At 49.1% G+C, this 16,101-nt stretch overlaps 1 protein-coding gene across 1 annotated transcript; it reads left to right on the forward strand.

Annotated features, from left to right (window-relative positions):
* Nucleotides 1-844: 844 nt before the first annotated feature.
* On the forward strand, nt 845-13,811 carry LOC140720741 (uncharacterized). Its single transcript, XM_073035570.1, has 6 exons — nt 845-915; nt 1,032-1,103; nt 2,884-2,997; nt 7,784-7,887; nt 9,920-10,062; nt 13,622-13,811. Exons 1-6 carry the CDS (start codon nt 849-851, stop codon nt 13,809-13,811), a joined length of 690 nt encoding a protein of 229 aa, XP_072891671.1. The 5' UTR covers nt 845-848.
* The last annotated feature ends 2,290 nt before the right edge of the window (nt 13,812-16,101 follow it).

Raw genomic sequence — 16,101 nt, forward strand, 5'->3', positions numbered from 1 at the left:
TCATTCGGAGGAAGGGGTTTGTGGGGTCACTCATTTTCGTTGTGTGTTCGGGACTTTGACCTGGAGTCGTGGCCTCTCACGGTCAGAAGGCCTGGACCCGGGGCGATGAACAGGAACAGACCAACTCCCGAGCCAGTAACCAACGGTGGATGCATTCCTCCCGGAAAGTACAGGCTGTGCATGAGAGACACAAATCCCTCCGATAGTCCCTCCTGCTCTCAATATCTCCTCCTATTTATCTTCCTATCCACATCCTTCGTCTATATTCCTCTCCTCCCTCCCTCCCCACGGCATCTCTTTTCACTCTCTGTAGCGCTCCCTCTCTCACTCCCTCTCCTCCACTCTGCCTCCTGTCATTCCGGCTCTCTATCCCCCTCTCTTTCTCCCGTTCACCGCCTCTTTACTCTCTCTTTCCCAATTTCTCGCCGAAAATCCTCACCTCTATTCTCTACATCCCTCCTCCCTCTCCTGTTTTCCTATTTCCGTCACCCTTCCCTTTCATCTCTCTCCACACACTCCCCGCCCCCTTCTCTCACCGCTCTACCCTCTGTTCACTGCCGCTCACCTCTCTCTCCGCTAACCCCTAATCTTCCCCTCTGCCCCTATCCCTCTTTCTCGCCATTCTCAATGTTCTCCCAACACCCACCACTTTGATCTCTCTCGACAACGCTCTCCCACGTCCTGAATCTCTCTGCCAGACTGCACTTCCTCCCCCTGGCTCTCGGTTCCTCTCTCTATCAGCTGTCCACCTGGTGTCTGCTGGTGTCGGGTGTGACCGCCTTCTCATCATGGGTTTCCTGTGACAACGGTCGTTTTCCAGCTCAGAGACGCAGAGAGCCCTGAACAAGATGGACGAGGGAAATACCTACGCGAATGTGAAGTTCGGAGAAACGGGTCCACAGTCTCCTTCCTACGGTGAGTGGGTTGAGAAAAAACGGGGGGGGAGAGAGCGCCATTATGGGTTTGATCCCGGATGTGTGTGATAGGGACGGTAGAGGTAACCTCACTGACTCTCACTGTTCTGTCCCCAGCCGAATCTAATGTATCGTACGTGGAACCTAAACTCAGGACCCTCTCTGTTCCCCGGGACCGGTCAGGTGGAGGTCAGTTTCATCTCCGTCAGTTTGACTGTGTTCAGCTGATGTGTTTCGTTCCTGTCGGGAGATCTCAGTGTAACGCACAATTGACCCTAATGATTAGTTAGAGGGAAACCCACGAACCCATCGCGTTCACCTGTTCTGTCCCCCAGCTGAACGGATGGGAGAGGCGATGAGTGGGAACTCTGTTGGAGGGTTGGTGAGGAGCCTGCTCTCGGGGCAGGGGAGTGGAGACAGCGCCGGGGAGGGGCGGTATAGAGGGAGAGATATGGAATAGGATGAAGACAGAATGCTGTGGAGGGGTTAAGTGAAGAGAGAATGTCATCGGCAGGGCGGTGTGGAGGTTATACCGTGGGAGGGGTGTTGAGCACGGGGGTGTTGAGGAAAGGAACGCTGATGGGCAGAGGGTAGGAAATACCCAGGGAGGACTGATCAGGATAGAGGACAGTAGGAGGGGCTCTGTATAAAATTTTAACCTCACTCTACTCTTTCTTACCCCATTCTCTATTCCCTCTATCCATCTCCACCTCTTCCCCTCCTTTCTCCTACTACCTCAACAACACTCTCCCCTCTTTCGGGCCTTTCTCTTTTCCTCTCTCTCTTTCATCCTCCCCACTTTCTCTCACTCCTTCTCTCCCTCTTTTTCCCCTTCTGTCTGTAATTTCACCTTACTCCCTCTTGCCGCCTATCTCTCAATTCCTTCTCTCCCCTCTCTTTCCCTCATCGCCCTCTTTCTCCCCACTCTTCCCTTCATTCACTCTCAATGCCTCACTGCCCCACACTCTCTACCGTCTCCCCACTATCACATCACTTCTCTTCCTCTTCCCGTACCATCTTACCCATTCTGTCCGCACACCCTTTGCTTCCTCTTACCCTCTCTCTCTCTCTCTCAATATTCCTCTTCTCTCGATACGCCCCAAAATTTCCACTCATCTCCCACTCCACACACTCTCAGACGGGAAGTAGGGTGGGGAAGATGAGGCGAAATTTAGTGAAAGGGGCTTCTGGTATTTGTCTCATTGGGTTCTCTTCCAAAGAAGGTGCAACCGGCACAGAAGAGACGGTTTCAATTCAATGTAAGTTGCATTCCAATCCAACCATACATGAATACCCATCAATACAGTCAAACGAGTCTGCGTTACTCCAGGACCCAGATACAAAACACAAAACCAACGGCACAAAACAGACAAAGATAACAAGCAGATGCAGGATATCAGTAAAATACATTCATGCAATATGTATGTATTTCGTATGTTATTTCATATGTATCCCAGGCTGAGGGGAGAGTTGATACAGGTCTCTATCATGACGAGAGACAGAGATAGACCAGGCAACCGGTGCATCCGCTCCACCCAGCACCCCCCCCCCCCCAAGAATAAAGAGAAACGTATAATACCACGGAGTGGAAGGGGTGAGGGAGTATATTTTCAGGAGAGGTGAGGGGCAATTTTTTTGTTTACACAGAGAGCGTGGGCGACTGGAACATGCTGCTAGGGGTGGTGGTGGAGGCAAATCGATAGAGTCGTTTAATCGGCTCTTTGTCATGCACGTTTATGTGCGGGGGTTGGAGGGAAATGAACATTATGTCTGTAAAAACGATTTAGGTATGAAGGATAACTGGTATAGCAAAATTTTTTGCCCGAATGGTCTGTTCTGTGTTTTCCGCTCACTGCTCTGCATGAGGAAACGAGAGTGAGCTGAACGCAGAGGGTGGGAAGAGCAGCGGAGGGGAAGATCAGGGAATATGACGATGGATTGACAAAAACAAGAAACGATTTTTCCACAGACGGTATGGGTAGTGAACGACCCGCAAGGAGAGGCCGATCAGACCCAAGCATATGGCTAATCTGCGTCTTAACAGCGACCCTCGTTATCACGGGTATCTGTTGGAGGATTCACGGTGAGTTTAACACCGGTTGGAACGACCAAACCGCATAGAATAAACATGGCCACTGCTACAGCGACACATTCCCAACATTACCCCCGAAACACCCTTTAAGGTGATATCAACACACCCCTCACTGTGGTACAGACGGTCCCCCTTACCATGACAACGACACAACACTCTCCGTCACACCGACAGAACGTTCATCAGCACATCCCTGAAGATGATAACAACAAATCCCTCAACCTGATACCGACACACACCCTACTGTAATAACGATTAACTATAACACCCACACGCCCCTCGCCGTGGCACCGACACGTGCCGCTCTGGGACGTGGGCACATGCCTCACTGTGACACAGTCACGTTCCTCATTTTGTATCCGGCTCGTACCGCATCGTGACACCAACACTCACCGCACTGCATCACTGACATAAGAGTCGCTGTCAAAACTATACATCCCCCAATGGCAGAGCCCGCAAACCGTTCACGATATAAATTAAAGATCTGGAAGCGGGGATCAAGTGTCGTGTACCTGAGTTTACTGAAGATACTAAATTGAGAGGAAAAGGGAACTGTGCATAAGATACGCAGAGTCTGCGGAGAGACATAGATGGGTTAAGTGAGTGTGGAAGGGACTGGCAGATGGAATGCTACTTTGGTAAATGTGAGGCTACTGGCAGGAAAACTGGCAGAGATGATTATCATTTAAATAGTGAAATATTGCAGCATGCTGCTGTGCAGAGGGACTTTGGAGTGTTTGTGCATGAATCGCAAAAGGTTGCTTTGCAGGTGCAACAAGCTCTCAAGAAGCCAAATGGGATGTTGACCTTCATTGCGAGAGGGATTGAACTTAAGAGCAGAGAGGGTCTGCTGCGACGGTACAGGGGTACTGGCGAGGCCTCACCTAGAGTATTGCGTGCAGCTCTGGTCTCCTGACTCGAGGAAGGATGTACTGGATTGGGAGGCGGTGCCGAGGAGGTTCAGCAGGTTGATACCAGAGATGAGAGTGTTAGACAATGAGGGGGAGATGGGGACTGCACTCGCCGGAATTCAGAATGAATAGAGGCACAGAAGCAGGAAAGTTGTTCCCACTGGTAGGTGAGACTACAACTAAGGGACATAGCCACAAGATTCTGGATTAACATAGAACATAGAACAATACAACACATCGCAGGCCCTTCGGCCCACAATGTTGTGCTGACCCTTAAACCTAGCCTCCCATATAACCCACCCCAAACTTAAATTCCCCCATGCACCTGTCCAGTAGTCTCTTACATTTCACTAGTGTATCTGCCTCCACCACTGACTCAGGCAGTGCATTCCACTCACCAACCACTCTCTGAGTAAAGAACCATCCTCTCATATCCGCCTTGAACTTTCCTCCCTGACCTTAACGCCACTTAATAGCCTTATCATGTTTCCTCTCATCCTCCTTCTCTCCACAGAGTAAAAACACAAGCTCTCTTAATCTCTGAATATAATGCATACTCTCTAAACCAGGGAGCATCCTGGTAAATCTCCTCTGTACCCTTTCCAATGCTTCCACATCCTTCCTATAGTGAGGCGACCAGAACTAGACACAATACTCCAAGTGTGGCCTAACCAGAGCTTTATGGAGCTGCATCATTACCCCCGCGACGTTTAAACTCCATCCCTCGACTTATGAAAGCTAACACTCCATAAACTTTCTTATCTACCCGACCTATCTGTGAGGCAACTTTCTGGGATCTGTGGACATGTAACTCCAGATCCCTCTTCTCCTCCACACTACCAAGTACCCTGCCATTTATTTTGTACTCTGCCTTGGAGTTTGTCCTTCCAAATTGTACCACCTCACAGTTCTCCAGGTTGAACTCCATCTGCCAATTCTCATCCCACTTCAGAATCCTATCAATGTCTCTCTGCAATCTTCGACAATCGTCTACACTATCCACAACACAACCAACCTTTGGGTCGTCTGCAAACTTGCCAACCCACACTTCACCCCCACATCCAGATCGTCAATAAAAATCGCGAGAAGCTGAGTCCGCAGAACCGATCCTTGTGGGATACCACTAGTCACAATCCTCCAATCCGAATGTACTTCCTCCACTACGACCCTCTGCTTTCTGCAGGCAAACCAATTCTGAATCCATCTGGTCAAAGTTCCCTGGATCCCATGCCTTCTGACTTTCTGAGTAAGCCTACCATGTGTTACTTTGTCAAATGCTTTACGAAAATCCATGAGATCACAACCGCTGCACTACCCTCATCTATATGCCTGGTCACCTCCGCAAAGAACTCTATCAGGCTTGTTAGACACGATGTGCCATGTAACCATATAACCATATAAAAATTACAACACGGAAACACGCCATTTCGGCCCTTCTAGTCAGTGCCGAAAGCTTACTCTCACTTAGTCCCACCGACCTGCACTCAGCCCATAACCCTCCATTCCTTTCTGTCCATATATCTATCCATTTTTTAATGACAATACCGAAACTGCCTCTACCACTTCTACTAGAAGTTCATTCCACACAACTATCACTCTCTGAGTAAAGAAATTCCCCCTCGTGCTGCCTTTAAACTTGTGCCCCTTAACTCTCAAATCATGTCCTGTTGTTTGAATCTCCCCTACTCTCAATGGAAAAAAAGCCTATCCACGTCAACTCGATCCATCCCCCTCATTATTTTAAATACCTCTATCAAGTCCCCCCTCATCATTCTACGCTCAAAAGAACAAACACTTAACTTTTTAAGCCTTTCCCTGTAACTAAGGTGTTGAAACCCAGGTAACTTTCCAGTAAATCTTCTCTGCACTCTCTCTATTTTGTTGATATCTTTCCCATAGTTTGGTGACCAGAAATATGCACAATAAACTAAATTCGGCCTTACCAATGCCTTAAACAATTTTAACATTACATCCCAACTCCTGTACTCAATGCTCTGATTTATAAAGGCAAGCATATCAAAAGCTTTCTTCACCACCCTATCCACATGAGATTCCACCTTCAGGGAATTATGCACCATTATTCATAGATCACTCTGTTCCACTGCATTCTTCAACGCCCTACCATTTACCATGTATGTCCTATTTGGATAATGGCCTAAATCTCTCTATAAGCTTTGAAAACCTACTTCATTATCCACAATGCCACCTACCTTAGAATCATCTGCATAGTTACTAATCCAATTTACCACCCCATCACCCCATACTCTCTGGTATCTTCCACCCAGCCACTGTTGAATCCATTTTACTACTTCAATATTAATAGCTAACGACTGAACCTTCCTACATAACCTTCCGTGCGGAACCTTGTCAAAGGCCTTACTGAAGTCCATATAGACAACATCCACTGCTTTACCCTCGTCAACTTTCCTCGTAACATCTTCAAAAAATTCAATACGATTTGTCATACATGACCTTCCACGCACAAATCCATGCTGACAATTCCTAATCAGACCCTGTCTATCAGGAGAATTCTATATACCATCTCTAAGAACACTTTCCATTAATTTACCCACCGCTGACGTCAGACTGACAGGCCTATAATTGCTAGGTTTACTCTTAGAAACCTTTTTTAAACAATTGATTCACATGAGCAATTCGCCAATCCTCCGGCACCATCGACGTTTATAATGACATTTGAAATATTTCTGTCGGAGCGACTGCTATTTCTACACCAACTTCCCTCAAGATCCTAAGGAATATCCTGTCAGGACCCGGAGATATATCAACTGTTATTTTCCTTAAAAGTGCCAGTATTTCCTCATAGAATATCGTCAGAGTTTCCATAACTTCCCTACTTGTTCCCTTACGTTACAGAATTCAATATCTTTCTCTTTAATGAATACCGTAGAAAAGAAATTGTTCAAAATTTCCTCCATCTCTTTCGGCTCCACACAAAGCTGTCCACTCTGATTCTCTAAGGGACCAATTGTATCCTTCACTATCCTTTTGTTATTAATATAACTGTAGAAACCCTTCGGATTTATTTTCACCTTATTTGCCAAAGCAACCTCCTATCTTATTTTAACTTTTCTAATTTCTTTCTAAAGATTATTTTTACATTATTTATATTCCTCGAGCACCTCATTTACTCCATGCTGCCTGTATTTATTATAGATCTCCCTCTTTTTCCGAACCAAGTTTCCAATAGCCCTTGAAAACCATGGCGCTCTCAACCTTTTGTCCTTTCCTTTCAACCCTTCACAAAGCCATGCTGACTGTCCCAGGTTAGACCATAATTAAGGAACTGTTTTTCCTAGACATTGGTGAATCTGTGGAATTCTTTGCCGAATAAATCAGTGAAGGCTACCTCAGTACATATATTTAAGACAAGGTTGGATAGATTTTTGACAGTAGGGGAACTAAGGGTTATGGGGAAATAGGCAGGTCAGTGGAGATAAGTTCAGATCAGCCGTGATCTTATTGAATGGCGGAACAGGCTCAACAGGCCGGATGGACGACTCCTCCTTCTATTTCTTATCATCCTGCACGGACAGATCCCACACCGTGAGTTCCACTAACAGTCACCGTAATATCGACACGCTCCGCATCGTGAACTGACGCTCCCGTCACCGCGACAGGGTCGCACCCCACTCCGTGACGCCGACATTACCCTGTTCATGGCACCGACAGGACAATCGGCGTGACCCCGACACGTCGCTCACAGTGATGCCGACAACGCCTCATTGTGACACGGACATTCAACATAACACTAACACGCCACTCACCGTGACACCGACAGTCCAGTCACTTTGACCCCGACACACCGCTCGCGGTGACCGTAACACACGACCCACTATCACTTTCAGTATCACAGATTCGTCACTCTCTCATCACCTGCGCCCGAGACCACCAGGAACTTTGGGAACAATATCAGGAGGCCAACAGGACCCAACGGCAATATCGACTTCAGGTAAATGAGTTGAACTCAACACTTAAATCCAGCATAACCCAGAATTCCGGCATGGCTCTCTCCCGGAGCACCTGTCTCAGGAATAGGAACCTGCTGCCGGCAATGTGGTGGGGGCGGATACGATTGGGTGTTATAAGAGAATTTTGGATTGGTACATGGAGCTCTGAGAAATAGAGTGATATGTGTAAGCCTGGTAATTTCTTAGGAAGGGACATGCTCGGCAGAACTTTGTGGGCCGAAGGGCCTGTATTGTGCTGTAGGTTTTCTATGTTCCTATGTTCTAATGTCTCCGTCCTCAAAAAGTAAATTTCTCGTCCTCGAAAATAAAAACTCCGTCCTGAACACCCATCTCTCCGATCTGAATCTGACGCAGACCGATCCCCGTCAAAAGATCACTGACCTCGAAATTAAGTACAGGACTCTGACGAAAGAGAAGCCTCAAATCTGTCAACTGCTGACTAGCGGAAAAGGTGAGTTGACACAACAACCTCAAACGCACCATCTCCTGCTACTCGTCACATTGCAGAGAGATAAGAAGCTATAATCTGTGTCTGGTCACGGGAGTGTGTGATGGGACGATGTGGAGGGAGCTTCACTCAACGTCTGACGCCTGGAGTGTCTGATGGGTCCATGGAGAGAGAGATTCAGTCTGCGTCTGACCGTGTTAGTGTGTGATCGGACGGTGCAGGGATCTTAAATTTGTGTCTCACCCCGTGTATGTATGACGGGACTCTGTTTTCGACACAGTGCGCATGTTTTGAGAAGCTATGGCGGGAATGGGGGGTGGGTGAGAGGTTTTGGGGGTGGGGTCATGTGTGTGTCTGACACGTGGAACGGTGACGCATGCCTGGAGAGGAGACATGATGGAGGTCTACAAGATATTAAGTGGAATAGATGGAGGGTATAGTCAGCGGCTCTTCCCCAGGGCACCACTGCTCAGTAGAAGAGGACATGGCTTTAAGGTAAGGGGATGGAAGTTCAAGGGAGATATTAAAGGAATGTTTTTCACTCAGAGAGTGGTTGGTGCGGGAATGCACTGCCTGAGTCAGTGGTGGCGGCAGGTACACTAGATAAGCTTAAGAGACTACTAGACAAGTATATGGAGGAGTTTAAGGTGAGGGGCTATATGGGATGTAAGGTTTGAGGGTCGACAAAACATTGTGGGCCAAAGGGCCTGTAATGTACTGTGCTATTCCATGTTCTATGTTTAAGAGTCGCAAGGTAATGATGAAGCTCTGTAAAACACTGGTTAGGCCACACTTGGAGTACTGTGTCCAGTTCTGGTCGCCTCACTATAGGAAGGATGTGGAAACATTGGAAAGGGTACAGAGGAGATTTACCAGGATGCTGCCTGGTTTAGAGAGTGTGCATTATGAACAGAGATTAAGGGAGCTAGGGCTTTACAAAGAGAGAAAGAGGATGAGAGGAGACATGTTAGAGGTGCACAAGTTATTAAGAGGAATGTATAGAGTGGATAGCCAGCGCCTCTTCTCCAGGGCATCACTGATCAGCACAAGAGAACATGGCTCTAAGGTAAGGGGAGGGAAGTTCAAGGAGGATATTAGAAGAAGATTTATTTTACTCAGAGAGTGGTTGGAACGTGGAAAGCACTGCCTGAGTCAGTGGTGGAGACAGATATACTAGTGAAATTTAAGAATCTACTAGAAAGGTATGTGGAGAAAATTAAGGGAGGGAGATATATGGGAGCAAAGGTTTAAGTGTCGGCACAACGTTGTGCGCCACACGGCCTGTATTGTGCTCTATTATTCTTTGTTCTATGTTCTATTCACTCTGTGTCTTGACCCCGGGAGTGTGTGATGGATGGTGTGGAGAGAACTTCACTGTGTCTGATCCTTGTTAATTTACGATAAGACGTTGCGGAGGGATATTCACTCTGTGCCTGAACTCAGGTTTGCGTGATGGGAACCAGTGGAGGGAATTTCACTCTGTGTGTCAACCCGGGTATGTGTGATGGGGAACTGTGAAGGGAGATTCACTCTGTGTCTCACTGTCACTTGTCCCTGATTTTCAGAGCAAACGTGTTCCGAGGACTGGGTCACAAACAAAGACCGGTGTTATTACGTATCCACGTTTGATACATCTTTCCAAAAAGCCATGCAAGAATGTTCAAACCGTCATTCAAGGCTGCTGGAAATCAATTCAAGTGATGAAGCGGTATGTGTCACAGCACGATAAGATCTCACAGTAACACAGGAATCATCACACAATCCCGGGGTCAGGCACAGAGTGAATCTCCGTCAACAACGACCCATCACACACACCTGCGGTCAGACAGACAGTGAATCTCCCTCCGCACCGTCCCATCACACACTCCCGGGGTCTGACACAGAGTGAAACTCCCTCCACATCGTCCCATCACACACTTCCGGGGTCAGACACAGAGTGAATCTCCCTCCACATCGTACCGTCACACACTCCCGGGGTAAGTCACAGATTGAATCACCCTGCACACCGTCACATCACACACTCCCGGGGTCAAACACAGAGTGAATTTCCCTCCACAACGTCCCATCAAGCACTCCCGGAGTCAAACACAGAGTGAATCTCCCTCCACATCGTACCATCGTACACTCCGGGGGTCAGTCACAGAGTGAATCTCCCTCTACACAGTCGCATCACACACTCCCGTGGTAAAACACAGAGTGAATCTCCATCCACACCGTCCCATCATACACTCCCGTGGTCAGAAGCAGAGTGAATTTCCGCCACACCGAACCATCACACACTCCCTGGATCAGACACAGAGTGAAACTCCCTCCACACCGTCCCATCACACACTGGCCGGGGTCAGACACAAAGTGAATCTCTCTCCTCACCGTCCCATCACATACTCCCGGGGTCAGACACACAGAGTGAATCTCTTTCCACATCGTACCATCACACACCCCATGGGTCAGGCACAGAGTGAATCTCCCTCCACACCGTCCCATCACAAACTCCGGGGTATGACACAGAGTGAATATAACACAACACCGTCCCATCACACACTCACGGGGTCAGACACAGAGAGAATCACCCTCCGCACCATCACATCACACACTCCCGGGGTCAGGCACAGAGTGAAGCTCCCTCAACTCCGTCGCATCACACACTCCGGGGGTTAGGCACAAAATGTATCTCCCTCCGCACCGTTCCATCACACAATCCCGGGGTCAGACACACAGAGTGAATATCCCACAACACCGTCCCATCACACACTCACGGGGTCAGACACAGAGAGAATCACCCTCCACACCATCACATCACACACTCCCGGGGTCAGGCACAGAGTGAAGCTCCCTCCACTCCGTCGCATCACAGACTCCGGGGGTCAGACACTCAGAGTGAATCTCTTTCCACATCGTACCATCACACACTCCATGGGTCAGGCACAGAGTGAATCTCCCTACGCACCTTCGCATCACACGCTGCTGGGGTCAGACACAGAGTGAATCTCCCTCCACAGCGTACCACCGTACACTCCGGGGGTCAGTCACAGAGTGAATCTCTCTCTACATCGTCCCATCACACACTCCCGTGGTCAAACACAGAGGTGAATCTCCCTCCGCACCGTCCCGTCGCACACTGCCGGGGTCAGGCACAGAGTGAAGCTCTATCCACACCGTCCCATCACACACTGAGGGGTCAGTCACAGTGTGAATCTCCCTCCACATCGTACCATCGTACCATCGTACATTCCGCGTGTCAGTCACAGAGTGAATCTTCCTCCACACCGTCCAATCACACACTCCCGGGTCAAACACAGAGTGAATCTCCCTCCGCAAGGTCGCATAACACACTGCCGGGGACAGACACAGAGTGAATCTCCCGCTACACCGTCCCATCACACTGTCCCGTGGTCAAACACAGTGTGAATCTCCATCCACACCGTCTCATCATACACTCCCGTGTACAGAATCAGAGCGAATTTCCGCCACAACCGACCCATCACACACTCCCTGGATCAGACACAGAGTGAAACTCCCTCCACACCGTTCCATCACACACTGCCGGGATCAGTCACATAGTGAATCTCCCTCCGCACCATCCCATCACACACACCCGGGGTCAGGCACAGAGTGAATCTCCCTCCACATCGTACCATCACATACTCCCGGGGTCAGGCACACAGAGTGAATCTCTTTCCACATCGTACCATCACACACTCCCGGGGTCAGACACAGAGTGAATCTCCCTCCACACCGTCCCATCACAAACACCGGGGTATGACACAGAGTGAATATCCCACAACACCGTCCCATCACACACTCCCGGCGTCAGAAAACAGAGTGGATCTCCCTCCACACCGTCCCATCACACACTGCCGGGGACAGAAACAGAATGAATCGCCCTCCACACCGTCCCATCACACACTCCCGGGGTCAGACACAGAGTGATTCTTCCTCCACACCGTCCAATCACACACTCCCGGGCTCAAACACAGAGTGAATCTCCCTCCGCACCGTCGCATAAACACTGCCGGGGTCAGACACAGAGTGAATCTCCCTCCACATCATCCCATCACACACTCCCGGGGTTCCACACTGAGTGAATCTCCCTCCACACCGTCCCATCACACACTCCTGGGTTCTGACACACACTGAAGCTACCTTAACAGAGTCCCGGACGAGATTCCCGTTATAATCAACGGAGAGAATCTCCGTCTAATAGTTTTCTCTTCTTGGCATTAATACAGTAAATTTAAATTTCTCAGAACTTTGCATCCCGCAACCTTGTGTACCAAACCCATATATACTGGATTGGAAAATGCGAAAACCGGTGAGATTTGGACTGATCTGTCGGGTGAAACTGGGTATTGAGCTAGTCCTGACGGGTGAAAATGAAATTCGTTTACGGTCCGAAGTAGTTTTGTGGAAAAAGTGAGGGGTATTGGGATTTGTTTGTATGTGGGGTAGAGGATAGGTTGGTGCAATAGGATCATTTTAGGGCCGACACATATCTGCCGGGGAAGGACAGGCAGTGGGAATATTTCGGAAACTGGCAGGGGGCAGTAGGGAGAGATCAGCACACAGGGATTATTTTGGTACTGACGCATGTCAGTCAGGAGAGCGCGGTGCAGTGGGATCATTTTGGAGATAGTCGCCGGCCTGTGAGGCGAGGAAGCAACAGCAGGATTAGTTTAGTGAAGGACTTAGATCTCAGGGGCGAGAGTAGGACAACTGGATTAGTTTGGAGACTAGTACAGGGAGATGGGCACACAGTGGGATAATGTGATTTTTTTCGGAGCTAGTCGCCGGGCTTTGAGGAGAGGGAGGAACAGTGCGATTCGTTTGCTGATTGACATAGATCTGAGGGAAAAGAGCTGGGCAGCGGGAGTAGACGGTGGGTGAGTTGGGGTTTGTGCGGGGACTGAAACAGATCAGAGTGGAGAGGGTGGACCTGTTCGTTTCGTATGGGGACTGACAGAGTACTGCGGTGAGGAAGCGATTCGGTGGGATTAGTTTGGGGTATCCGGGGCTGGGGGGAGACATTGAGTCAGTGCAATTAGCTGGGGACTGACACAGGATTGTGGGGAGACATTGGGACCGTGGTATCAATCTAGGTACCGGCCTGGGGCGGTGGGGGAGAGCGTTTGAGTGCGAGGAGTTCGGGGACATGACACAGGCTGTTCGGAGAGAGCGATTTCCTGGGATTAGCTTGTGGACGGTCTCGGCTCGGATTCTCTGCTGGAGCTGTTCTGTCTCTGTTGAAATTGTTTAATCCTCTTGTATAGGAATGCGAGCTTCCGTCTCCTGTACAAGGGTTCTTCGGGGACGCCCTACTGCTGGCAGTGTGATCCGACTGCAGTCAGTAGGATTTATCCTTGCAATCGTGATCAGCATTTCATCTGCGAGAAGTCGTTGTTGCCGGATATTCCTGAAAAGATCCGGGGTCTCTGTCAACAGCCAGTGGATGCGACGTGAATCAAATGACTAACTCCATTCTCCCCTTCACTCTCACTCCCCGATCCTTTCAGATTCCCCGCCCACCCTCTCTGCACCTCCCTCCTACTCCAATTCCTCCTCTTATCGCAACCATATTCTCCCCACCACACACCGACAAATCTCTCTCCCCGTCCATCCCCTTCTTTCCCTCCATTCCCCCGTCCCGCTCCCTCTACCTATCTTATTATTACCTTGTACTTCCTCCGCCCGCTTTCTTCTGCTCCGTCTACTCACCTCTTTCACCTCTCTCACTTTCGTACCCCTCTCTACACCACTCTCTTCCCTCACCGTTCTCTCCATCTCCCCGATATTTCTCTCTCTCCTTTCCACCCACTCTCCCCTCAATCCTGTGCCGTCTGTGGCAGTGCAGCCGATTTGAATCCAGTGCCTACCCCTCTATTTCCCCACTCTCTTTTCGTCAGATATCAACCCTCCATCCTCTCAAACTCCCTCCTCTCCCTCTCTGTCCCTTCATCCTATCCCATTCTCCAACTGCTGAGGCGTCTCCATTCTCCCCCACTACACACCGGCAAAACTCTGTCCCATTGACCCCCTGCTTTGTGGCCATTTCCAACCCGTCCCGTTCTTCTCCACCCTCTATTGCCTCGCCCTTTCTCTGCCCGCTCTTTCTCCTCTCTCTCAGCCAACTCTCTCACACTCTCTGCTACCTCTCTACCCCTCTCTCCCCCTTCCCTCTCCGTTCTCTCTGAATCCTCCGTCTCCATGATCTCTCTTTCTCTCTTTTTCCTTCCCACCCGCTCTCACCACAATCCTGTGTCATCTGCTTCTCGATAACCCAACCCTGGGTGAAAGTCTGTGCTCATTCCCTCTGTCTGTGCCGCTCTTGGGTTTATGCACCTCTGTAAGGTTGCAACACTGATCCAGGGAATAAAGTCACAAACTTCCCTCCCTCTCTGTATAACCCTCGATTTCCTGCAATATCCCCATAGAACTCCCTGCACACTCTTTCGAGGTCAGTGGCGTTTATTCTAAAGCAGAAAGCCTCACCGATGTCTTTGTACCACTGCAACGTGATCTCCCGACTCCTGTGCTCAGTGTCCTGACCGGTGAAGGCCAGCGTGCCAAGTGTCCTGTCCTATCGAATATTTTTAAGCAGAATCGCTATTTGATTTTTTATTTTTTTATCTGCAATGTAGACTGGTTGGAATGTGTTCTTCTGCTGCATCAGAACTGCAAAAAAGATGCACAGTTAATGTAAATTACAAACATTAATAAACACCGCAAAAATGTCGAGTCTGTGCTCGTGTGTTCAGAGATGTGATGGCGCAGGGTGAGAAGATGTTCTTGAATCGTTGTGTGTGGGGTGTTCAGGCTCCTGCGACTCCTCCCTGATGGTAGTAACGAGCAGAGAGCTTCTCCCGAGTGGGGAGAGTACTCAGTGATGGATGCCGCCTTCTCGAGGCATCGCCTCTTGACAATGTCCGCGCTGGTGGGGAGGGGTGTTACCGTCAGAGTGGCGGCTGAGGCTGGAACCCTCTGTAGCCCGTTACTATTCTGTGCGTTGCAGCATCCACACCAGGCGGCGATGCGGCTCGTCAGAAAGTTCCCCAATGAACATCCATAGAATTTTCCTCATCTTCACTGAGAGAGCACATCCCCTCAAACTCCTAAAGCTGTGATCCCTTCTGACCCGAGACAGCTGTGGATGGTGTTGAACCCAAATGCACAGTCAGGTCTGGAATTAATTCAGACTCAGACTCGAAGTGAACAAGACGGCACCAACCCAAATCAAAGACGACATCACAAGCAGTCGTACTGGAGACGGAACTCTGACGGTTTAGCACTGGTTTTACATTCTAGTCTTCTCAAAATGACTGGGCAGAGGGAAGCTACACATAATATCTAAATCGCGAGTGTGTGATGGGACGAGGAAGAAGAAGTTTCACTCTATGCCTCTAACAGGGAGAGAGTGACGGGACACTGTGGGAGGAGGTTTAATCAGGGCGATGGGACAGTGTGGAGAAAGCTACACTCCGTCTCTGACCCCGGGAGTGTGTGATGTGATGTTGTGGAGGGGGCGTTGCTCAGTGTATGACTGTCGGAGTCATCTACTCATACAATTCTGGCGTTAGGACAGATTTCAATGAGAAAAAATTAGAAAGCAGTGACACGAGGTTCTTTTATTTATGTGTTTGTTGTTTGTTTGTTTGTTTTGTTTGAACAGCGAGCAAGCAATGAAGCCGATTCATTAAGCAAGTGCAAGAAATTATGACGTTGATTGTTTTTTTCAGTTAATCTATAGTTTGCT

This window comes from Hemitrygon akajei, unplaced genomic scaffold (assembly GCF_048418815.1).
Source record: "Hemitrygon akajei unplaced genomic scaffold, sHemAka1.3 Scf000046, whole genome shotgun sequence".
Classification (NCBI taxonomy): Eukaryota; Metazoa; Chordata; class Chondrichthyes; order Myliobatiformes; family Dasyatidae; genus Hemitrygon; species Hemitrygon akajei.